Source organism: Cyprinodon variegatus, unplaced genomic scaffold (genome assembly GCF_000732505.1).
Source record: "Cyprinodon variegatus isolate N-32 unplaced genomic scaffold, C_variegatus-1.0 Scaffold9, whole genome shotgun sequence".
In the NCBI taxonomy this organism is placed as follows: domain Eukaryota; kingdom Metazoa; phylum Chordata; class Actinopteri; order Cyprinodontiformes; family Cyprinodontidae; genus Cyprinodon; species Cyprinodon variegatus.
The window spans coordinates 1,751,689-1,774,475 of NW_015150462.1; the positions used below are offsets into that span (position 1 = coordinate 1,751,689).

Sequence of the window (22,787 nt, forward strand, 5' to 3'; positions counted from 1 at the left end):
GTTCCGAGCTTGAATGACTTCTTGCACAAAATACACTTTGCCTCATGTACTGTATGTCCCGTGGTACGGAAGAGGATTAGGGCCAGTTTAAAAAAAAAAAGTTAACTGATTTTTAAATTTTATTTCAGTTTAGTATGGGAAAAAAGTCAGAATTCTGCAGTGGTAAAGCAGAGTTAAGTAGATTTCTATGCAGTCACTTAACAGGATAAAAGGCTTATTTATATTTAAAAAAAAAAGCCCATTTAAAAGGTTTTTAGCAAAATGTAGACAATAAGATGTCAGAGGAACATGCGCTACCTTGTTAATTTTCCAGCTGCCATTTGATATTTTTGCTTGTTTTTGCTTAGAGAAGCATTAAAACATTGTGGGGAACCAGGGGAACATGGAGTGGAGTTTAGACTGATAAGGGTTCTGTTAATCGACTGGAATGGACTCTTTCAGGAAGCAAGGGAAACAATGCCAGTGGAGGCTTTTATAAACTGTTTTGCCAAAGTCCAGTAACAAAACATTTTAGTAGGGAATCAGCGCACTCTTACTTCCATTTGCACAGGGAAAAATACATAATCCTGTTTTTATATGTTTACCTAGTTGTGTGTAAGACCTTATATTATATATATATTTTTATATGGTTTTATGCTGGCAGCTCTGCAGTAGCAGAGATAATGGTTTCAATGCAGCGACTTTCTCAATGCCAGCTCCCAAATCAACTTCTGACTGGTTGACGATCCATGTGAAGCAAGTTCAGATTTTCAAACATGTGCGTCTGATGTGGAAGCTTAAAACTTCAGATGCGCTGTGCAATGCACCACAGGACCTCGCAACGTCCCTTGATGTGCACCCACCACAGACTCTGCATGGAAACGGGCTGCCCCTGAAGCACGAAACAAGCATCAACGCAGCAATAAATATCCCCTGCTTGTTTAGCTTTTCATGCACTTTAGTCTCTTTCCTGTGCTCATCCAGAGTGTTTCATCCAGCTACCCACAGCCGAATCTTCAATGTTACCACTGGGAATTGAATATGATTTACAAGCTCCTTACAAAATCTATTGACATGTTTCAATTCTGTTTATTCATACAGCAATTCACAGCACATGTCATCTCGAGCAACTTTAAAGAAACATTGGGTGTGTTCGATTCCAGAGGCTGCATCCTCCAAGGACCCGTGAAAATAAGAAAACCAATAAAATTTTGGCTGTGGATTCAAACAGGTCCAGCTTTTTCCGGCAACTGTAACGGTTGATACACAAACCAGCCAAAGAATGGATGCCAAACTTGTCACAATTGTTCTGTGGCTAATTTTATTTTCGAGGATTTTTAGCAGCAGCACCGTTGTCGTCGCAAATATATTTATAGTCGACACTGCAAAGATATTATAATCTGGCCTTAAATGTCAGTCAAACCCATTTACACAGGGACAGATAAAAGCTATCAATAAACCAAACATTATCCGCCACAGATCTGACTCAATAACCATCTAAAGCAACTATTCTCATTCATTTCAGATGGAACTATTCAGATACTTGTATTATATTAAACAGCACTTTACCTTTTTCCTCTGAGCACAGAGCAGCCAGCTTGCTTGGACTCACAAGGCTACATAAGGTATCCTTCAAAACAGGGGAAAAAGAAGGCTGCAATCGTTCCCCGCATAATGAGGGGGCTTCCAATCTAAACAGGCCCCGGCGCCGCACTATGGCGTAATCTGTCAACGAATCTGTACTTCAGAGAACGCAGCCAATCGGTTAAGAAAAACAACTGAATTGCATCCAGTCATCAACTGATGAGAGATGCTCATCCTGGATGATTTTCGCTTGCATTTTGTGGTCGACTCTTCAGCAATCACTCATGTCACCCCACATTTGCATCTCTTGCTTTCCAGAACAATGCACCCATATTTTCTAGCAAAGAACTTGAAACAAAAGCTTTCACATTTGTAATTGCTAAGCGTCATTTCCTCCTTAACTTGAAATCCATAACAGCCCCTTCTAGCACACAGTGGGTTAGAGAAAGCATGTCCTTTTTAAAATCTGAGAAAATTCGTTCTTTCAAAAGGTAAATGTGAACTTTAATAAACAGCAACTGTTTCGCAACCATGTGACCTCCATCTTTTTTTTCTATACTTGTGTTATTTCATGTTTTATTTTACTAGTTTTTTCCTTTTTCTTATTTATTGCATGTTGATATTTTTTTTAGTTATTGTTGGTTCTAAAAGAAAGTATAGAAAACCTAATGGTGTATATACACGTTTGATACCGAGTGTTTAAGTTAGTTTAAGTTTTTCCCTCTCCAAACCCATCCTTCAAATTAAGGTTATTTTTCTTTCTTTTTTTTGTTCTGGGCTGAAAGCAATTTCTTTAAACTAATAAGAGTACAAAACCTTTTTTTGGGTGAGGAGTTTGAATCAGCTCAAATAATATTGTCAATGTAAGATTTTTTTTTTTTTTTCCCTCACATTAGTTGCAGTTTTTTTTTTAGCAAAGTGTTGGTATTTTGGTTTTAAGGGTTTGTCTTTTATCTAAAGCATTAAGAAGTAAACTAGAGTGTAAGTGATAAGAAAATAAAGATTATGCTGATATTTTTTTTGTGCAATAAAAATAAATCTAACGATTATTGATTAACATTTTATTCTGATATTGTAAATTTAAATCTATAAAGGAATTAATTTGGTGGGAGTTATAGAATGTCTTATCCTTCAAATGTAATGGTAAGTTAGACTTTATGTACAATAATCTATAGCAGGGGTCACCAACCTTTTTAAGGCTGAGGGCTACTTCATGGTCACCTACAGTCAATCTCATCCATAAGAAACTCATTTTATTCTTATTTTATTCTTTTATTCATTTCTAATTTTCTTTTTAATATTGTCATTTTGAAACCACTGAAATATGATGAAATAGTTAACATGATGAAATAATTAAAAAGCTTAAACTTAAAAAGCTTAAAATTAAACTTAACCCACTGAGTGAGTTGTTCCGTTTTCAGAAGACGGAGAGGGCCCCCCAGGTGGTCCTTGAGGGCCTCTTGGTGCCCGCAGGCACCGCGTTGGTGACCCCTGATCTATAGTTATTCATACTATATCTGGTATGATATATTCTGACATAATCGCACGATAGAAGAATCCAGTATGAAATTATCACCTGGTAGAAGTCCACAAATGTTATAGGCAGCATGGAGTCCATTTGGCCGATGTCTTTAGAAAATCTGTTGAGAACTCTTCCTAAAACAAAGGTGATTATTTTTAAACATGTAGAATGTGAATATTTTGGTTCTTCTATTCAAACCCAGCAATAGAATCACTAACCAATGGGATTAGTGTCAAAGAAGTGAACATGAGTACGGAGGACAGCATTGAACATCTTGTTGTGCAGAATCTGGGCTGATTTCACCAAACCGTGAAAGATCAGTAAACTCCGGATAAAACCAAAGACCACAGCAGCTGCTGTGAGACCTGCAGCGAGAACAACAGGACTATGTCAAATGGGCGCATCAGACAGTGATGCATACGGATTGCAAACAGCGAGGTTTACCTGAATAAACGCCGAGGTAAAAGGTGAGATCCATGTCTCCATCTGTGGGAGAGGCATTAATGCCATTTTTTATGCTGACTACAGGGGCTGTAGTATTTGAAACTTCTGATCTTGCCCTGGCGGAGGAGACAAAATCAACATGTACCGGTATGTGGCAGAAAACAGAATTAACTACACTTAGAGTAAATTCATTTAACATGTAGGGCTCACCAGTAAACCAGCCACCAGTCCTGCAGGATATATGCAACCTGAAAAGACAAAGACCAACATGTTACATCTTCTAAATGGCATAAAAATTGGCCTCCAACAAAAAAGTCAATAAACATTGTTTTTGGTCTGAGATCATCATCTAAGAATGTCCCTCTTTCATTTTTAAGATATTGGAAAATTTTGAAATACCATCCTGGAGAGATGCTGGGAAACTAGTCCATGTATTTGTTGTTTCAAGTCTGGACCATTTTAAATCTTTACCATTAGGAATTCTACAAAATATAGTAAAAAGAGTTCTGGGAATAGTATTGGTTCCCTTCATTTGCTCCCTTAAATCCCAAATAAAATTGTGTATAAAGCCCCAAATAATCAAGATTTATCTTATACAAGAGACCTGATTGTTCCTTATGTTCCTAACAGAGTACTTTGTTCTCAATCTGAAGGTTTACTTGTGGTTCATAGAAATACTAAAAGTATAATGGCAGATTTTTAAGTAATCAGGCTCTTCCTTAAAGCGTTCCCACCATTTTTTAAGAGCTATTGTGCTCAGTTCAGTGTGAACTGAGCACACTGCTGAGCCAATTCTACAGCTGACCTAAAGCTCTGCAGAAGATGTCTAGATGTAATCACATAATTTATATTTTTGATAATTCAGCCATAAGAGAGAAGAAAATTAACATTGGCAAGAAGTGATTAAAAATATTCAAAATACCTTTAAAACTAAAGATGGGATTATTGAAAGTCCTAGTGTTCAATATGGATGTTTAAACCTGAACTAAAACAACACACAGTCAATCTTAAGTTATTAAAGTAATCTTAAAGACAGTTAACAGAGGTGCTCACAGTGGATGAGTTTGTGTAAGAACTGAATGAGGGGAGGATTTGTTTGGTGCAACCGATTCAAGAAAAAAATATGCAAAATATCCTTAACGACTCACTCGCTGAAGATTATAAACTCAGAGCAATTGGTGCTTTCATGTTTTCACCAAAGTCTCCAAAAAAAAAAAAAAAAAGTAACTTAAGAAGGAAAAAAAAGAAGTTCCTAGAGGGATCTGAACAAAAAAAAAATTGAGCCAATTACGGCTAATAATGCGGGGTTTACAGCTTCCCTCAAGTTTGCAAATAAGGAGGTAAATGTGTTTAAAAACAGTTTCTGCAGCCTTTAAGCTCATTAAAAGTAAAGGTATCTGCATTATCCCATGGTAATTCTAGAAGTTTCAGCTTAACCAATGCCTGTGCTGAAATATGCTGGGGAGGAAGTCCAGTTTAATCAAAGGGTCCATAAAAAATAAGTGCATTGACCGGATTTTCAGTGTAATTGTGACTTTTTTGAGCATAACGGCCAGAAATACTGCAGTACGCTTGAGAGAACCCTTTCCAATGACACTCTATAGTTATGCTGCTATAGGCTTAGGCTGCAGGAGGACAAAGAGACCACTTTTCATCATTCTGCTTCCTTCCTACTTCTATATGCAATTCTGCATTATTTGAAAGCTAAAATTCTAACATTATGTTCTCCATGCTTTTTCTAGTCATAGCAGCAACATCTGGCCTGGCAGATGTAGATGGTGTAGAAGTGGTTCTTATAGTCATTTTGAATGTCTGCTTCTGTCTTCTTGAGCTCTTGTCTGCCTAGGCAGAAAGCTTGTCTCGCTAAGCCTGGTTCAGCTTAAGGTTTCATCCTCTTAAAATCGTTTTTCCTCGCCACAGTCACTGCATGCATGCTTGGTGTAACAGATTGAGATGACATGAATTCCCACTATATAAACAAACTGACCTGAATTAATCTGCTTGTCTTGCCCACAAATGATTTTTCTCAAATTAAAACATTTACTTACTTAATCTTGAATTGTCTGAGGACCAAATTCTTTAAGCATATAGACCAATATCCAAATTTACGTCATGTTTTATTGCTACACTCCAGGCACTTTCAGACTTAGAGTCTCTAGAATATATAATAGTTAAATATATAAAAAATATGAAAATATACAGTTTAAAAAAAGTATATAACAGGTAGACTGAGGAAGGGATGGACGCAAGGATAGGACTTATGGAAGGATAATTTAAATGATGCATACGTGGGCGGGGGCTTGCAAGGTTTAAAGGAGGGACACATGGATGGATGGATTTATGGACAAAAGAAACTATAGCTTTGAACATTCATGGTTTGAAGAACAACTAATGGTTGGACAAGCCAATGATTGTAGGGATTGATTCATTCGAGGACACGTGTTTAAAATGAATACATTCTGGAAAAACAAATGTTTCATTAAGATTCTTTTTTACAAAATTGCTCACACTATTTACATATTCCAGTTGCTTGCAAAAAAAAACAAAACCTGCTTATCAAATCCTTGTGCAGCAGGAGGCAGGACACACTGATCAGATTTCCCATCTGTTTGAATAAAACTTTGGATTCAAGGCTAATTTTGAATCAGCGCAGTGATGCATACCTCTGCTATAATGCTTATCAGGATAATGAAAATTAAGACCAGTGAATTACAGCCAGCAGTGAAGTACTTCAGATAAATGTGGCTGTCAACGTTCCCTTCAGCTCGACTCTCTTCAGCAAAGTTGTGAGGTGCATCAACCTGCAAAGTATATAGATAAATGCATATGTAACACTTTGCATACATAAAAGAGTAAATCAGAGGCTAAAAAGTATGTTCGCACTTTTTGAATATAAAATATTATTCAAATGTTTTGATTTGTAAGAATATACCCACAGGAAGCTGGTCTGAGCAGGTACTGTCAGATGGCAAGAGGCTGCTGTGAGAACAGTGAGAACCATGGGAGAAGTTTGTCCACTGACTGTGTAAAGAGCATTTATCAGAGTCTGGTAAGCCAGGACTTCGCTCCTGCTCTACGTCTCTCATCAGCAGAGAAACCACATCCAGGTCAGAGCTCTGCAGCTCACTGTAGCTTCCCTGGCCTATGATGTTCCCCTGAGACAAACAACCCCCCCATTTTAATCAACCTAAGCAATGCAAGGGCATTTAATAGAATGAAAGAGCATACTTTACAAAACTCCATTAAAGAAAGAAAAAAAGGCTGCATACCTCCCTGAGAACCAAAATTCTGTCCGCTGCCTTCAGAAACTGCAGCTGGTGTGTGACCAGGACACGACATTTGTTCTTAAGCAGCCCGCAGATGCACCTGCTCATCGACACAGACAACCGGGGTATTGTTTATTAGGAGAGGCTTTGAGAAATAAGACAAGATGTATGAATTTCAGTTGCTGAGGAAAAAAAAAAACACCCTAAAGGAGGATCAAGGCAGGCCTCAGCAGGATACAAATATATAACACAAACTATGATCTATTCACCCTAGGCTTTTTTTTTCTGTGTTCCATAACACACTGATGCAACAGTTCCATAACACACTGATGTAACACGTCTTTAACGTAAACCAGCTGTCAGATTGAAACGGCACCAGCATCTCTTTGCTATACCATGCATCTGAAAGTGATTGTTAATACTGAAAGATCAGCCTTATGAAAAAATAAATTCAAACTACTCACTGTTCAAAAAGATGCTTCCCGACTTCTGCATCTACAGCGCTTAAAGGATCATCTAGGAGATAAATGTCTGCATCCTGATAAACAGCCCTGAAAAAAATAATCAAGCTTAAATTATGCAATTATTAAAAATAGATAAAAATATGTAATATTTGAAACTCTTTCATGATAAAGTGTGGATTTCATGTGTTATTATGGATATATTTGATGGGAAATAGATTTAACTGTAATCTTACAGCCTCTGTTATAACTAACCTTATCTAACATTAAAATATAATGCAATTGTGTGACTGTGGGACACAATTGCATTAAATGACGAATTAAAAAAAAGATAACGGGCGAGGCAACGTGAAAAATTTAAAAGGATTCTTTGATTTAAGTGGCAAGCTGCATGATGTAGTGGAAACTGGGACTGTGCACAAACCTTGCCAGGTTAATGCGAGCTTTCTGTCCTCCACTGAGTGTTGCTCCTCTATCCCCTATCAGCGTGAGATCTCCATCAGGAAAGAGTTCCAGGTCCTAATAAATAATAAAAAACCTCTATTAAAAATTGTATTTCAATAAGAAATATAAGGCTTCTTAAAATTATTTCCTTTCTTCACAATCAATTCCTTTTTCATGAATTACTGCCTTGGCTTGGAATTGATCAGCCTGTGGTTTTGGTTAGTTTAGTCAGCTCATCTGGGTGGTTCGGTCTAGTGTATCAGCATTAACACATTGTTTTTTTATTGGGCAAGTGTGCTTGTAAACCAAACAGCAACACTACGGCGACTGAACCAGCTTGTGGTACGTTTGCTAGTGATGAGCGGTACCAAAAGAAGCTGGAAAATTGAATCAGCATCTCTCTATAAGGCTCGTCAGCGACAGGAAGCATGAAGAGCAGTTTCACGACATGCCTGCTTCATAGACCCCATAGGGGTCACTAGAGGTGACAGATTTTTTATTGTTATCCAATCAGGGCCCGACTTTCTTGCTAGTTGCTTCAATGTACAGAGGCTCAAAGACCAACAAGGATTTTGCAGCGTCCTGCTGCTCTAAGGCGGAGGGAAGTTCTTGTCCAAGAGGAGCTGATTAATCTGCAACATACTCATGAAATTAAGTGCATTTTAGAGCACTTTTCATTTATTTTAATTATATTTATGGAGTTCAAAATTAGTTAAATTCAGTTAAATATATGACTGTGCGCTGGTTATCCAAATTTTTTATTTAGAGCCATGCATCCGGCTACCCATTCCTTTTCTTCTCTACACTTAAGATGTGTGCAGACCTTTTGTTTTACAACAGTAATGAACAGGGATGGTATAGTCTTTACATTACAGGGTGCTGCTAACATATATCAGAGAGCAGGGGTGTCAAACTTGAGTCCTCGAGGATCTGTGTCCTGCAACTTTTAGATATGTGTTGGTTTAGTAAACCCAAATCAAATGGCTGGATTACCTCCTCAGCATGCAATCAATTTTTACCAATAAGCGATTTTTGTGTGGTTCAGGTATGTTAAAATTAAGGCCCACCTTAAAGTTGCAAGACATTGATCCTTGAGGATTGGAGTCTGACAGTAATTTTCACGCCAATTTGCGTGAAAAGTACTGAAGGCAAGCTTCAGGCAAAGCTTGCAATGCTGAAAGGGGCTGCATGTTGGAGTAGCTTTGCTGGCTTGATTCTGATATTCTTTGGTAAACTGTAAAGATGCAATCAGACCAAGCGTGGTGTCCGCAGCGAGGGCAGTGGATTGACCTAGTGTCCCTATGCAAACTGCACAGGGAAGGGTGGGGAAGCAGCCAGCGGTGAATCCTATGCGGTTCGCTGCTCCGCTATCACCTTGTGCCACTAAGTAGAATTCAGGCGTTGTCAAACAGCAGCACCACATTGAGAGAGCGGAGCAGTGATCATTGAAGTTAAAAAAGCTTAACTTTTACAATAAATCGTGACCGATTATAGGAAAAGCTTTTTTTTCACCCAAAATGGAATACAGAAATAAATATTAAATATAGAAATAAGGAGATTTTAAGCTTTCGGCAGTACTTCCTTGTACTGGGGAGCAACAAACCAGGGTCTGTGCTGGAGGTAAGGGAGGACAACGAACAGTGCCTCTATGGCTAAATTAAAATGGCTTTTTTTTTTTTTAAAGCCACTGACTGTCATCCAGGGACAGCTCTGGATGAACCAAATGTAACTTTTTTTTTTTTTCATTGCTTCCAGGGGCTTTTCCAAAAAATATATGGTACTCAGCAATTTATTAAGTGTTCCGTGAAGTTAAGTTTCACCTGTGCTTTTATTGGTAAATACCGACAATAAACCTTGAAAGGAAATACCATGGGGTTGCCAAGGGTAACAACAGGTCCAAGCTGAAGGGTCTGAGAGGCTGGTGATTTACTAAATGTCAAACAATCATTCCACCCACTTAATAAGGTAAATATGCCCACTGTTAAAGTTAATGTCAGCACAGAAATTACATGTTATGTTATGCAATAACTTTATATTCTAAAACAAGCGCAGAACTTAAGTCTGTTGGGATGGTGATATTGTCTACAAAAATTAAAAATGATTCTATTTTAAAAACCGAATTGACACAAAAGACAGTTTCACCTACAGATATCAAGGATGGTGTCATCCAGGGCATGTTATTATGAAGATTTGTCGCTACAGCCCAGATATTGACATTTTGGCAATGGCTTTTCAGCCATATTTGTCCAAAGAGTTTACCAGTGTTCTGTTGGTAACTGTTTACATTCCAGGCTCTGCCATTGCAGGCACTATGTCTGATGCAATCCCTTCCTCAGAGAAAGAAAACTTTGGAATCCTCTTGGGAAATCAGATAAAAATCTTGTTTTTCTTTGCTTAAAGTACAAGAGACAATCTGGATAAAAAAGAACTGTCAGAAGGTTGTCAAATGAAGCTGAAGAAGCCTGCAAGGTTGTTTTGAAGCTACAGACTGGGATACACTGTGTCAGCCACATCGATCGGACATTAGTGCAATGACTGATTGTGTTACCAACTAGATAAACTTCTGTGTAGATAACACCATCCCAACCAGGACAGTGAAATGCTTACCAACTTATAAACCATGAATCACAAGTGATTTGAAGGTACTGCTTAACAAGAAAAAATAAGCATTTAAGAAAATAGAGAGGGAATTATTCAGGAGTACACAGAAGCAACTTAAGGTCATTGACACACCTGCTTCTACAATTGTATTCTCCGCCAACTCGGAAAATGGTGCTGCTCCCTAAACATTTGATCTGTGTCTATAAGTCAAATGAAGAGGGAACTGGAGAGACTGAAGTCACCGATGGTGTCCCAGAGTCCTAAAGCCCAGTTCAGAACATCTCTCATGGATTCTATAGCACCTCTTCAACCTTAGCCTGGCCCATAAAAATGTTACTGTGATGTGGAAGACTTCCTTCTTCCAGTACCAAAGACAACTCAGCCAACAGTCCTCAGTGACTATAGACCTGTTGCCCAGGCATCCCACATCAAATAGGTCCTATTAGGGCTGGGCGATATAGAAAAAAAGCTTATCGATAAAAAAAAATGCATATTGATCGATATCGATAATTATTGAAAAGATTTGAAACCATATTTTATGTGCAGCTCTGCCTGGACTTTTTATAATATTGCTAAATGATTTAATTTTAATAAAAAACACAAACACAGACTTCGAATTAAATCTTTATTTAACCAACTTTTTTAACCATAACAGAATTGTTTTAAAGAAAAATAACTTAAGAGACCTGAGTTATGTTATTAAATACTGACAAAGAATAAACTAAAGTGACCAGAAAAGTGACCAAAATAAATATAACAAATAAATAAATGCCCCCCCCACCGCCGCCCCCGTTTCCTGCTTTAACCTGAGTTATTACTTTGAAGTTTCTGGCCCCTCAGCATTTTTATCTCAATTGTTAGAACTACGTGGGAAACAGCCCAGAACTGAAAATATATATATATTTTCCCGAAATACCCGAAGATTCCTCGGAGGAGAGCCGCACCGGGGCCTACACAGCTCGTACTCCTGCGGGTGTGAGCGGCTGAGATGATAAAAAAAAAAAAAAGTTGGTTGTGTTATCAGACTTCGTTTTCACTGGATCCCGACACATTTTACAGATGACTGTGGTTTGTTTTTGGTCCGACTTGCCATAACCGAAATACTGCCAAACTGGCGAACTACAAAAACCCTTCTTTGAAACAATTTCCTCCGCCTCTCCTTGCTGCAACATCTTCATGTGCTCTGTGTTGTGGTTTGAGAGGGCGGTGCTTGGTGACGACATGCCTGGGTCCGCGATTGTGATTGGTTGGGAGGAAGCAGTGACTAGCATAAACCTACATGCTAGGCTACAATGAGAAGGAAGGAAAACTGCGTTTCTTTTTTATCGAACTTTTATCGACCCTCTTTTTTTCTATTGCGCCACACGTCTATCGATCGATATATATCGTTATTGAATTATCGCCCAGCCCTAGGTCCTATAGAGACTTCTGTTGGTTCCCCTCAACAAACAAGCAGCAATCAGAAGTTGATGATGCCATCATACACCTGCTTCAACAAACCCACTGTCATTTAGACGAGACGGAAATCACTGTGAGGATATTGTTCTTTGTTTTTTTTTTCCCAGTGCATTTAAAACGATTCAGTCTGACTTACTTTGTGAGAAACTCCAAAAGACTGACATGAAGGAATCAACATGCCTGGATCAAAGACTACCTGACAAACAGAAGGCAGTTTGTTAGACTGAAGGGGTCAGCTGTCTAATCTAGTAGTCAGCCGCACAGGAGCACCACAGGGGACATTACTGTTACTATTTCTTTTTACTCTGTACACCTCTGACTTCTAGTGGAAGACAGTCTGATCATCTGCAGAAATACTCAATGACTCCGTCGCCATTGGGTGCATCAAAAATCGACGAGAAGCTGAGTACAAAGAGCTAGTGAACCACTTTGTGAAAGGGCGTGGTACCAATCATTTGATCCTGTATTTTAACAAAACAAGGGAGATGATTGTAGATTTCAGAAGAAACGGGAACAAGTTGAATCCTGTTCACATCATGGGAGAAGTAGTTGAGGTGTTTGATGAGTATAAATTCCTTGGTGTTGACCAGGACAACAAACAAGACTGAAGACACTATTGTGAAGCCATACACAAGAAGGGAAGAGCAGACTGTACTTTTTAAGAACGCTTAGTTAGGTCCTCTGGCGTTTTCAGCAAGATGCTACAAATGCTCCATAAATCTTTTAACTAAGGTGTGATCTCTTCTGCCATCATCTGCTGTGTAGCATTAAAAAAAACACGATATAAAAAAGCTTTACAAGCTAATAATAAAGGTTGGTTCTGTTCTAGGAACTACTTTAGAAGCTCTGGAGATTATTTCACCAAGGAGAATTCTTCATAAAGTGAAGAAAATTAAGGACAACAGTGAACATCCCCCTCAGAAGATTTTTAAACAACAACAGTGTCTTCAGTCAGAGCCCTCTCCAGAGCTGGTGAAAGAAAGACCATTACAGAAGATCCTACCAGCGTACAAGTATAAACACCTATAACAACTCTATGATAATTTAGGTTTGGGATTAATATTCTTGAATGGCAATTTATTTGAATTAGTGTTGTCCAAAGTGCTGATAGTAATAAAGAGGGCAGGGAGAAGTAGTTGAATGCTTCTTATTAATAGTTCATTTAGGTTGGGGAACTCCTAATGGTCTTTTTGGAGTTATACGGTTTCCCTAAATCCTTTGCATGACCGCATTCATAGGCACAGCCCACCTTATGGAATTTAATAAAAGCATATTATTTCACGCGTTTAACTCTGTGTGACACATGCTAATGTGCATATCTTCAGATTTTATAATGGAGAACTTTAGCTGTTCGCTAAATTTATGCAACTTTTATTTTTTTTGTAGTTTCCATTTGGCAGTAGTCCCAAGTTCACTAGCATCATCAATGTGTGTGTTTGTTAAGTAATGACGTCCGTAGTGCTGAAGGCTGTTTAGATTCAGCAGAGGAGTCCAAAGTTCCCTTCCTACCCTGGATAGAATTCTTACTGTTGACCTCGCACAAGGTGAAGGGATAGGAAGTAAGAACAAGAGCTAGTAGCAAACATTTGAAACATCTCAACGCAGCCAAGGAGTTCTTTTCCATAATTAACATTTTTTTTGTGGTAGAAGCTTTAAATGTTCTGATTTTAGCCTAGGCCCATTTCTTATAAAGCTCCACCACATTTTTTAATGGTTTTCTGACAGTGCTACCATTATCCATGTTGCTGGTGCGCCCTTTCTTTCTACTTAACTTTCTATGAACATGCTCTGCTACAGTGTGCTGAACCAGCTTTCTTTTGAGGTTACCTTTTGTGGCTTACCCTCCATGTAAAGGGTGACAATAGCTGTTTTCTGGCCAACATGATTGTGTCCCTGACTGACCCCCCCCCAACAGAAAACCACTCAAAGACTAGCGAAACCTTTGACGGTATGTTGAGCTATGAAGTGATGAGCGGGTGAAACCACGATGTAAAGCACAGGTGTCAAACTGGTTCCAGAAAGGGCCATGTGGCTGCAGGTTTTCTTTCCAACCAAGCTATGGTACACCAGACTCCATTCATCTCATCAAGTCATCATGTTAAGACTGGACTCACTTGATGAGATGAATGGAGTCTGGTGTGCCATAGCTTGGTTGGAAAGAAAACCTGCAGCCACACGGCCCTTTCTGGAACCAGTTTGACACCCCCGATGTAAAGGATAAGAAATAAAAGCTTGAAAGTTTATAAAACAAGTTTCACTTTCTGAGATAAGTGACACAAAATGTTAATGATGTTCTAATATTTTGAAATTATTGTTGAAAATGCAGCAAATATAATTAGCCTCATCAAGTGTGTAGTCAGTATCTTTCCTTACAGACAGATTAAGACAAGCCTTATTTCACCAGTAAAAAAAATCAAGCGGAACGTTCAGCTCATTTGGTAAATGATCAATTAGCTCTCTGAAGGAAAACCTATTACTCAGCAGTCATGAAATATGTGCAGGTTGACAGTCTTATAAGGTCTAAAGATTAAAAATACAAACATTTTGAGAGAAATTGGAGGAACAGCTTAAAAGCATGACATTTTTGTTTTATCCACTCTTAGACATCATCCCTGTCTAAGGAGTTTAGGCTTATCAGAAACTTTCCTAAATTACAGCCAATGCAGTAAAGAAAATCACAGAAAATGTGCAGTTTGGCTGCAGATAATCCCTTCCTGATGATTTTATTAAAAATTGGATTGAAAGCCTTTTTAAAAATGGAAAAGCCCACTAAGGCTAATTAGTTAGCCTAGGTAGTTAGCTAATTAGACAATTGAATGGTTATCTTCGTAGTAGACAGATTAGAAAATAATGCAATTTGCTGAAAGACTAACCTACATAAAACAGTGATTAAGATAAAACTACATTTTCCAGTTAAGATTAAAAAAATCTTATATAATCACATAAATGTAAGTATACTTTACATGTTCTTGGCATTTATAATAATTCTAAAAAGCACAATGAAGGATTTGTTTCTAAATTCCAAACTTAATTTAGAAACAATTTACCAGATGTAACGTAATAAAAGAAATTTAAAACAATCCATAATAGATTACTAGAATAATCTTGCTGGAGCTCCAAAGTATATTCTGTTCCACCTAAAGGTGAACTTCTAAACCTCCCTGAAGTCTCCTCTGGAGGACAGGAACACCTGAGCTACAGTGATGTATTGGTGGAGCGTTGGAGCTACATCTCACCTTCTTCAGAGCACAGGCTCTGAGGACTCTGTCATACTTTTTACGATTTAGCGGTCTCCCAAACAGGATGTTGCTGCGGATGGTCCCAGGGAACACCCAGGGCTGTTGGGATGCATACGTCAGCGGACCTTTGATGGTCAACACGCCTGTGTCATGCGGCAGCTCTCCCAAGATGGCACTCAACAGAGATGACTGGTGGCAAAAAAGTTATGAACAAGATAAGGGGTTTCAAAGAGGAACGGTTTGTGCAGCTGAGAGCTGAAACAACCTGGTTTACCGACCTTTCCAGCCCCCACAGGTCCAACAACAGCCAGAAGCTGATTTGATTTTACTGTGACCGAAATGTTCTGCAAAGACGGTGAGTCCACGCTCTGGTAAAATAACAATAGATAGAAAAGATCAACCTTCTTCTCCACAACAGCCTTTATCCGTAATATGAAATGCACAAAACCCTCATGGGATACATCCTGTGTTCTGAAGCATTCACCTTATCCCAGTAGCAGGTGAGCTTCTCAATCTCTAGAGAGTTTTCCTTCATTTCCTCCAGGTGCAGTCCAAAGGTTTTTCTCTCAACTTCTTCTAACATGAGGAAATTCTAGGAGGAAGTTAATAAACACAGAAGCTTTTTTAGCAATAACCAAACCCAGAACACTTGCTCTTGTGCAGCCTTACAAGTTTTCCAACAGTTGTTAACTCCATTGATTTTTGAAAGACCCAAAATATTTCATTTGAATTGCTACCAGATCAAAGATGCAATTTTGACAAAGCAGATGTTCTTCTAATGTCAGACTGTTAAAGTCAACATGAATATAGTGTAGCCCATTTGCCTGGTAGATATTGCGTCTAAAATATTGACATGTAAACTGCATTCCTTTTTAAAAATTCAACTCCATATACGTCTTGATCTTACGGAAGAGGATTAGGGCCCACTGGAAAAAAAAAAAGTTAACTGATTTTTTAATTTTATTTCAGTTTAATATGGGAAAAAAGTCAGAATTCTGACTTTTTTCTCAAAATTCTGACTTTAATCTCACATTTTGGATCTTAATGTAGATAGGCACCATAAAGGAAGAGATGTGGAAGCACTCAGCTTCACTGACAAAGATGTGAGCTGTTTGAGAGGGCCACATACACATTGGTGGAAATTGACGGAATTAGGCAACTTTTTATGTGCCCAATGGGTCCCCTCATTAATGGAGGAGCAGAAGGTCATTAAAACAAGAGAGCTAGTCTCTAAAACAGACATGGCTAAGGCTTGATGCTAACATGTTTGTTATCTGTCAGAATTCTGGGAAAAAAGTCAGAATTCTGAGATTAAAGTCAGAATTCTGAGAAAAAAGTCAGAATTCTGACTTTAATCTCAGAATTCTGAGAAAAAAGTCAGAATTCTGAGAAAAAAGTCAGAATTCTGACTTTAATCTCAGAATTTTTACTTTTTTCTCAGAATTCTGAAATAAAATGTAAAAATCAGTTAACTTTTGTTTTTTCCAGTGGCCCTAATCCTTTTCCGTATGATCTCCATATACCTTCTAATTACTCCAAAAAATCTTGTTACAAAAGGTTGCTTTAACCATACTGAAATTATTTAATGAGATCTCAGCCTTTAAAATTTTTTGTTTAGTTCTTTACTATTTACCTTAATCCTATGAATGCTCACAACAGTCTCGGACAACTTTTCAATGGCCAGAGGGAAGAAGAGCGTGACTGTGAGCTTAATGGTACCATAAAGAGACACGGTGACAAACACGCTTCTGGCTGTGATGGTGTTCCCCAACAGAGCGTAGACGGTGAAGGTGATAAAAACTGTGATCTTGCTACTGGCGAAGAAAGAAGCCATGTTGAGTCCACGTAGGTAGGAACTCTTCAATACCTGTTGGATTTCATTCCTGGAAATATTGGACGAAAAGTGAGTGAGCTAGACCTGAAGGCTAAAAGAAGCACAGTTTTACTCGGATAAAAACATTCTGTCAGATAACGATGTTAACTATTTGAAAGTCACAGAGGTAGTCATTTTATAGGAAAACGAGGAAAACCCTTCCTGGTCAGGATTTTTTTTTTGTTTTTTTTTATGTTTTGTTTAAAGGGAAAAAAACAACCTGAAAAATCTCCAGAAATACACATATGGATAAAACTGTTGGTACCCCTAGTTTAATTGCAAAAAATCTGACAAAAGTAAAATAATTTAATCTGATAAAAGCAATAATTAGTAAAAGCTCTAATACAATGAAAGTTCAAACAGACCTGGACAAAAATTATGGCACAACTAGAAAAGAAAGGTAATAACATGACCAAAAGGACCTGTTAAATTAAGGTGTCCACTTATTAGCATCAAAGGTGTCTATAATCTTATAATCAGTCTATGGGCCTGCTGTTTGGTTAAAATGGTGTGTACCACACTTAACATGGATCAGAGGAAGCAAAGAAAAGAGTTGCCTCAAGAAATTAGCGGCTACATTTTTCTGTGACTGGACAGATTCAGAAATCTAAGATGCCTGGGACTGTATGCAACCTCCCTGGACGTTAACCTGACTCCGCCAGATGGATTTGCTCCGCATATCCATCTGGAAACCTTCCGTTGAAGTAATTTTGGGCAGGGGCGAAAATACTGGTTAGCTGATTGGCCTATGTTGGTGATAGACGGGCCAAATAAACCAATCAGATCAACGAAGCATATGACGTACTAACAGAGCCACGACGAAAACACAACCAAAAGCCAGGCTACTCTTGCTGCTGCAGGTAAAGGCTCGTTAGCTTAGCAAATAAGCAACATGTCGGCAAAGGATATTTGCCGTTTGCTTCTTTCAGTGAAGGAATACTCTGTAATTCCGATAAAACTTGTTCGATAGCCACGCTAACGCTAGTTTCATCGGCTGAGCTGCCATGTTCTTTAGACTGAACTGTCGCGCTTCTCGTTGCGTCACACCTCAACCCGCCTCAAAGCAAACGCTGATTGGACGTTTGTTTGGTGAACGGCTCCAAATTTTCTTTAACGGAGAGTCTCCAGACTGATTAGCGAGTGAAACCTTGAAAGCTCGCGAGATCAGGGTGGTCTCACGAGGCTACCTGGATGTGGCTTTGGAAAGAAAATACGAAAATAAGCAGAAGGATGATATGAATGGTGTCAAAAGAGCCCAGACTCTAAAGAAATAAAAGGTGAACTTTAAGCTAAAGAAACATCAGTGTCGGATAGCACCATCTGTAGTTTTTTATGCGAAAGTGGACTTGATAGGAGACAACCACGGCGGACACCATTGTTTGAAGAAATTAATAAAAAAGCCAGATGAATCTGCTAAGCTACATGTAACAAGCCACAGAGTTTCTGGGAGAATGTCCTACAGATAGACAAGGCATTTTTTTTTATACCTAGACAATATGTATCCAGAGTGAAAAATGAAGCATATCAAGTAAAGACCACTGACCCTTCTTTGAAACCAGGTGGAGGCTGTTATGTTTTGGGACAGCTTTGCCTTATCTGATTCCCTGCAAGTTACGAAAACAATAGTCTTGAGTATGAAAACTCAAGACTATCAAGGGAATTTAGAGAGAAATGTGATGCTCAATGTCAGAAAGCTTGGTCTCAGTTGCATGTCATAGGTCTCACAACAGGATAAAAACCTTAAAGACGGCTAAAAACACCCAATAATTGCTAAGCGAGAAACATTGGATTATTCTGAAGTGGCCTTCAATGAGCCCTGACCTAAATCTTATTGAGTTTCTTTGTAAAAAGCTGAAACATGACGTGTGGAAATGGCATCCTTCAAACCTGAGACAATTGGCGCAGTTTGCTCAAATTATAATGGACCAAAATACCTGACTGCCTTAAAGGGTTATGCAACAAAATATCAAGATTAGGGTACCATCATTTCTGTCCAGACCTGTTTCAATTGTTTTTTTTTTTTTATAATTTTGTTGAAGCGTTGTTAAAAAGCAATATATGACTTTTATTTCGTTCATTTTAATTAAATGTTTCTTTTTTATTATAATTTTTGTCAATTACAGGTCCACCATCTACTATTTCCTTCCTCAACCAACATTGGTTGTCTCTTTCCTTCTGATATATATGGGTTTTATATTTTATGTTCTTTGACAATCATACAAGTTTGTATCACAAATGAAGCACTCTTATTACCTAGGCACTCTCATTATCTAAGTTTCTGTTTCCTTGAGAGCATGATATAACTTGTTTTGGTACTCACGAGCCCTCTGTGCCATGCTCTGACCATGATGTAATAATGTTTTTGGTTTCGGCTGTCCACGAGCCCTGGGTGGGTTCGAGGGGTGCCCGTTCCATTTTTTGGTTTCTGTAATCATGCGCTCCAGGCGTGAGAGGGAGCGATCAGTTTTCCTGATTGGGTGAAAGATTTTCCTTTGAAGTTTGGCATAAATGACGGATGGCGTTTGGCGCCTGCAGGGTCTGCTAGGGTTGCGTACGGACGCCTAGCGGCGCGGGTTGCTGCCCTGCCGGGATCGACTGGCCCTCCAATCCTTGTGTCACGGTAGGGGGACAATATAAATTGTATTGAGACAATATAATTTGTATTCAGCACCGTGCCTTGATTGATGTGCTTGCTTTGCTGTGTTCTGTGGCGGAATAAAACGACACATTTTACTCTAGCAGACACAGTGTGTGTGTTCTGTGTGTGCATCTTTATTACCGACTCATCCCGATCCTGCCTAAATTTCATAATACACCTTCCTTTAGGCATTTACTCATTCTGAAGGGAGCATCCATCCCTTCTCTCTGCCTGTCTACTACAACCAAGCTCTGGGTGGAAGCCATTAGGACTTATCAACCATAACAGAAGGCATCTCAAACTTAAAGACTGTGTAAAGAGAATTCCCCAATTTTCTTCTAACACATAAATGTTAAATGTTTTGTTCTGCGTGTGGAAAAAAGGTCTCCATGATTGCACTGTGGCACCAGAATTAAATGTGGGATTAAAATTTCCTGGGTTACAGCGTTTTATGAGTATGTCTAAGAGTGCAGCCTTGTGTTGTCATGCAGCTGCCTTCAGAATAGATCCGCCCCCCAGTACCCAAGCAAATAGAAATATTTTTTTAAATGCAAATAGAAAGACCACTTTTGCGTTGTCGCCAATTCAGAGCCTATAGCTAGCATCTTTTTAGATCCCTCTAGCGTCTTTTTTTTTTAAGCGATTAGCGACAAATAAGCTGTTTTTTTCATGTCTTGTTGGAGACTTTGATGATGTCAGTACACATCAGTACACATGCACTGATCGCTCTGAAACAAAGGGATTCAGACGCACCGCCTGCAGCCTATGTCTGCAGACACAGAAGAGCAACTCATATTTTTCCCCATTTAATTTGAGTCACACATGCTCAAAGCTTCCACCAATCCCCTATGATAAATATCAGAATGTAAATATAATATTTAGTCTACTGTAGACATGGTTTTAGCGTTGCTATTGGACACGTAATCACTTATTCAAATTCGGATGAATGATTAATAGAACAGATTTCTGTGGTGTGACAAACCGAGAACACATTTATTCAACCATACAGCCTTTAAGCAGTCTGTACAGAGCTCAGTTGTTCCTGTGCTGGTGAAGATTCTCAGTCATCCAGGTCATAGTCATTCCAAAAAAGTTAAAAAAAACAATCCACTGGACTTTGTTTCCAAGTTTGAAGACGTTTCGCTTCCCATCCAGGAAGCTTTTTCAATTCCAAATGTCAGAAATAGCGTTGAGTTTGAGGCTTTATAGAGTGGACCAAAAACAAAGCCTAGTTTTGGCTTAGAAAGCAGGGTTCGCCCCTTAGGAATGGTGTTCGTTTGGTTTCTTTGTTAGCCTGTAATACCACATACCTGTGTATGTCTCTGAGTTGTTCCTGTACATAATGTTTCATGAATACTTTTCATGCCACCTAGTATCTACAGGCTTCTTTGGTCCAATGAGATGTGGCAACAAAAACCGCTATTGCTCTAGAAGTTTCTGTTCTTGCGCAGACGTGTTAACTTTCAATCTATAATGCCCATTATAGGTCATTTCATTTATCCGTGGCACATATTGTTACATATAATAAAAAACACTGATTTCATTACATCAAAAACGTACTGTACAAGCTTCAATGAAATAGAGTGAACTCCCTGGAATTCATTTGAGCTTTGTAACAGGTTTCGGCCATCAGAAGATGCTTTTACACCGTGTTGATAAAGGGATGGACATGGTCAGCAACATACAGCTTGGCCCACTGGCTTTCAACAATACTCTATTGTTTGAAAGGGCCCCAGAGTATGTAAAGAAAATATATCACCAGCAGCAGCCTGAACTGCCCATACAAAGCAAGATGTATAGTTAGCTTTCATGTCAGGTGCTTCAATTTCTGGCCCTGTCTGAGTTTTGGTTCATACTGTAGGACCAGGTAATGAGAATTCATGACGAAAGGTGATTAACTTAGAAGCAAATGAAATAATACCCTGAAGGGAATTATTTCATTTGTTACCAGATCAAGGGACATTTCTGACCAAGCAGTTTCCACTATTTGGGTAAAAAGAAAAAAGAAGAAGAAAAGAAAAAAACACTGAAGCAAAAATCTAAAAAGAGATACTGTAAGTTGCTTAAGTAAAGCTGTCAAGATACTTTCAAGCTGAGGCATCTCAACACATGCCCTGGAGTTGGAATTAATGTTTTGGAAATGATTTGACAGTTTTTCTGCAAGCCAGGATATTGGAGTGCTTTTTTTAATCCCTTCTTCCCTCAAGCAAGAACACCGTGGCCTTCAGTCTCACCAGCAGAAGATACAGATTAACATTTTATCACTAAGCTTAATGGTGCTACTGAATAGATACAAGGATCAATCCCATTCTACATTAGAGCAGTTGCTGGAGTTTCCATACCTATAATTTTTCTTGCTGTAAGCGTAAGCTTATTTAAATAAGCATTTCAGCCTACAGCTGTGCACACTTGTCCAGAAAACCACAAAAAAAATCTGAGCCATGGTCTTAATTTATATTAATCCCAAAGCAGCTTAAGCTCAGTCAGGTGTGAGGAAGAAGCCCTATTTTAATTTTCTGTCACATCAATTTTAACCACACAGCTGTACATCCATGATTTGCTCCATTCAATGTTTCTGAGGCATGGCTCAGACAACGGACCCCCAAAGAGGCTACAACAAAGTCAGAATTTAGTTTTTACAACTATTATGTTAGAAAGGCTTATATTATTCTTCAGCACTGCGTTAACATTTTCAGGCACGCCACAGACGCCATTAGCCCTGTTAGCAGCAATACTGGCTGGTGAACTTCTGTTTTTCTCAATCAAAAGCTGGTTTTAATGTCGATGTGTGGAGCATAATCAGAGCACAGGGTTCATCCTTCAAGTCCAGAGATATACTGTAAAAAAATTTCCCTGTGTGAGCTAAATCTCACTCCTAAGAGGATTTATACCCAGAAACTTGAGCTGCTACAGGAAAAACATGAGAAGCACGTGCCGGGGAATTAGGTCAATGACTAACTACAGAATAACTGAGGTCCAAGACGCTGTCCTTCTAGACAACTTCAACAGGTTCCACACCAGATTTGAACAGAACAACAGATACATATGTTTAAATGCCTCCTTAATCCAAAAGAGGCTGAAGTACAGGTGACATACACAGCTCCTTAGAGGCCATGCAGCCTTAATGACAAAGTCCTGAAGGCCTGTGCAGAGCAGCTGGCCGTGGTGTACTTATAGAAAGTCGAAATATTTCTGCCATAAAAAAACAAAACAAAAAAAAAACTCTCCCTGGCACCATAAAGTCTTCTGTGTTTAGACTTTCACCAGTCAAACGGCAG

The 22,787-nt window shown here is 38.7% G+C and overlaps 1 protein-coding gene across 3 annotated transcripts in view; it reads right to left on the reverse strand.

Annotated features, from left to right (window-relative positions):
- Window positions 1-22,787, reverse strand: part of LOC107086731 (multidrug resistance-associated protein 4-like) — a 76,551-nt gene that overhangs the window by 26,130 nt on the left and 27,634 nt on the right. For all 3 annotated transcript variants that reach the window (XR_001481320.1, XM_015377861.1, XM_015377874.1), the window contains 13 exons: window positions 16,632-16,881; window positions 15,483-15,590; window positions 15,277-15,366; window positions 14,996-15,187; window positions 7,681-7,775; window positions 7,260-7,346; window positions 6,799-6,895; window positions 6,466-6,684; window positions 6,193-6,330; window positions 3,740-3,777; window positions 3,530-3,645; window positions 3,304-3,450; window positions 3,140-3,219 (listed from right to left, as the gene is read on the reverse strand). Coding sequence is in view for 2 of the 3 variants with exons in the window: in XM_015377861.1 (XP_015233347.1) it covers window positions 3,140-3,219; window positions 3,304-3,450; window positions 3,530-3,645; window positions 3,740-3,777; window positions 6,193-6,330; window positions 6,466-6,684; window positions 6,799-6,895; window positions 7,260-7,346; window positions 7,681-7,775; window positions 14,996-15,187; window positions 15,277-15,366; window positions 15,483-15,590; window positions 16,632-16,881 (1,657 nt within the window). In the remaining variant the exon portion in view is untranslated. The remainder of the gene's footprint in view (window positions 1-3,139; window positions 3,220-3,303; window positions 3,451-3,529; window positions 3,646-3,739; window positions 3,778-6,192; window positions 6,331-6,465; window positions 6,685-6,798; window positions 6,896-7,259; window positions 7,347-7,680; window positions 7,776-14,995; window positions 15,188-15,276; window positions 15,367-15,482; window positions 15,591-16,631; window positions 16,882-22,787) is intronic.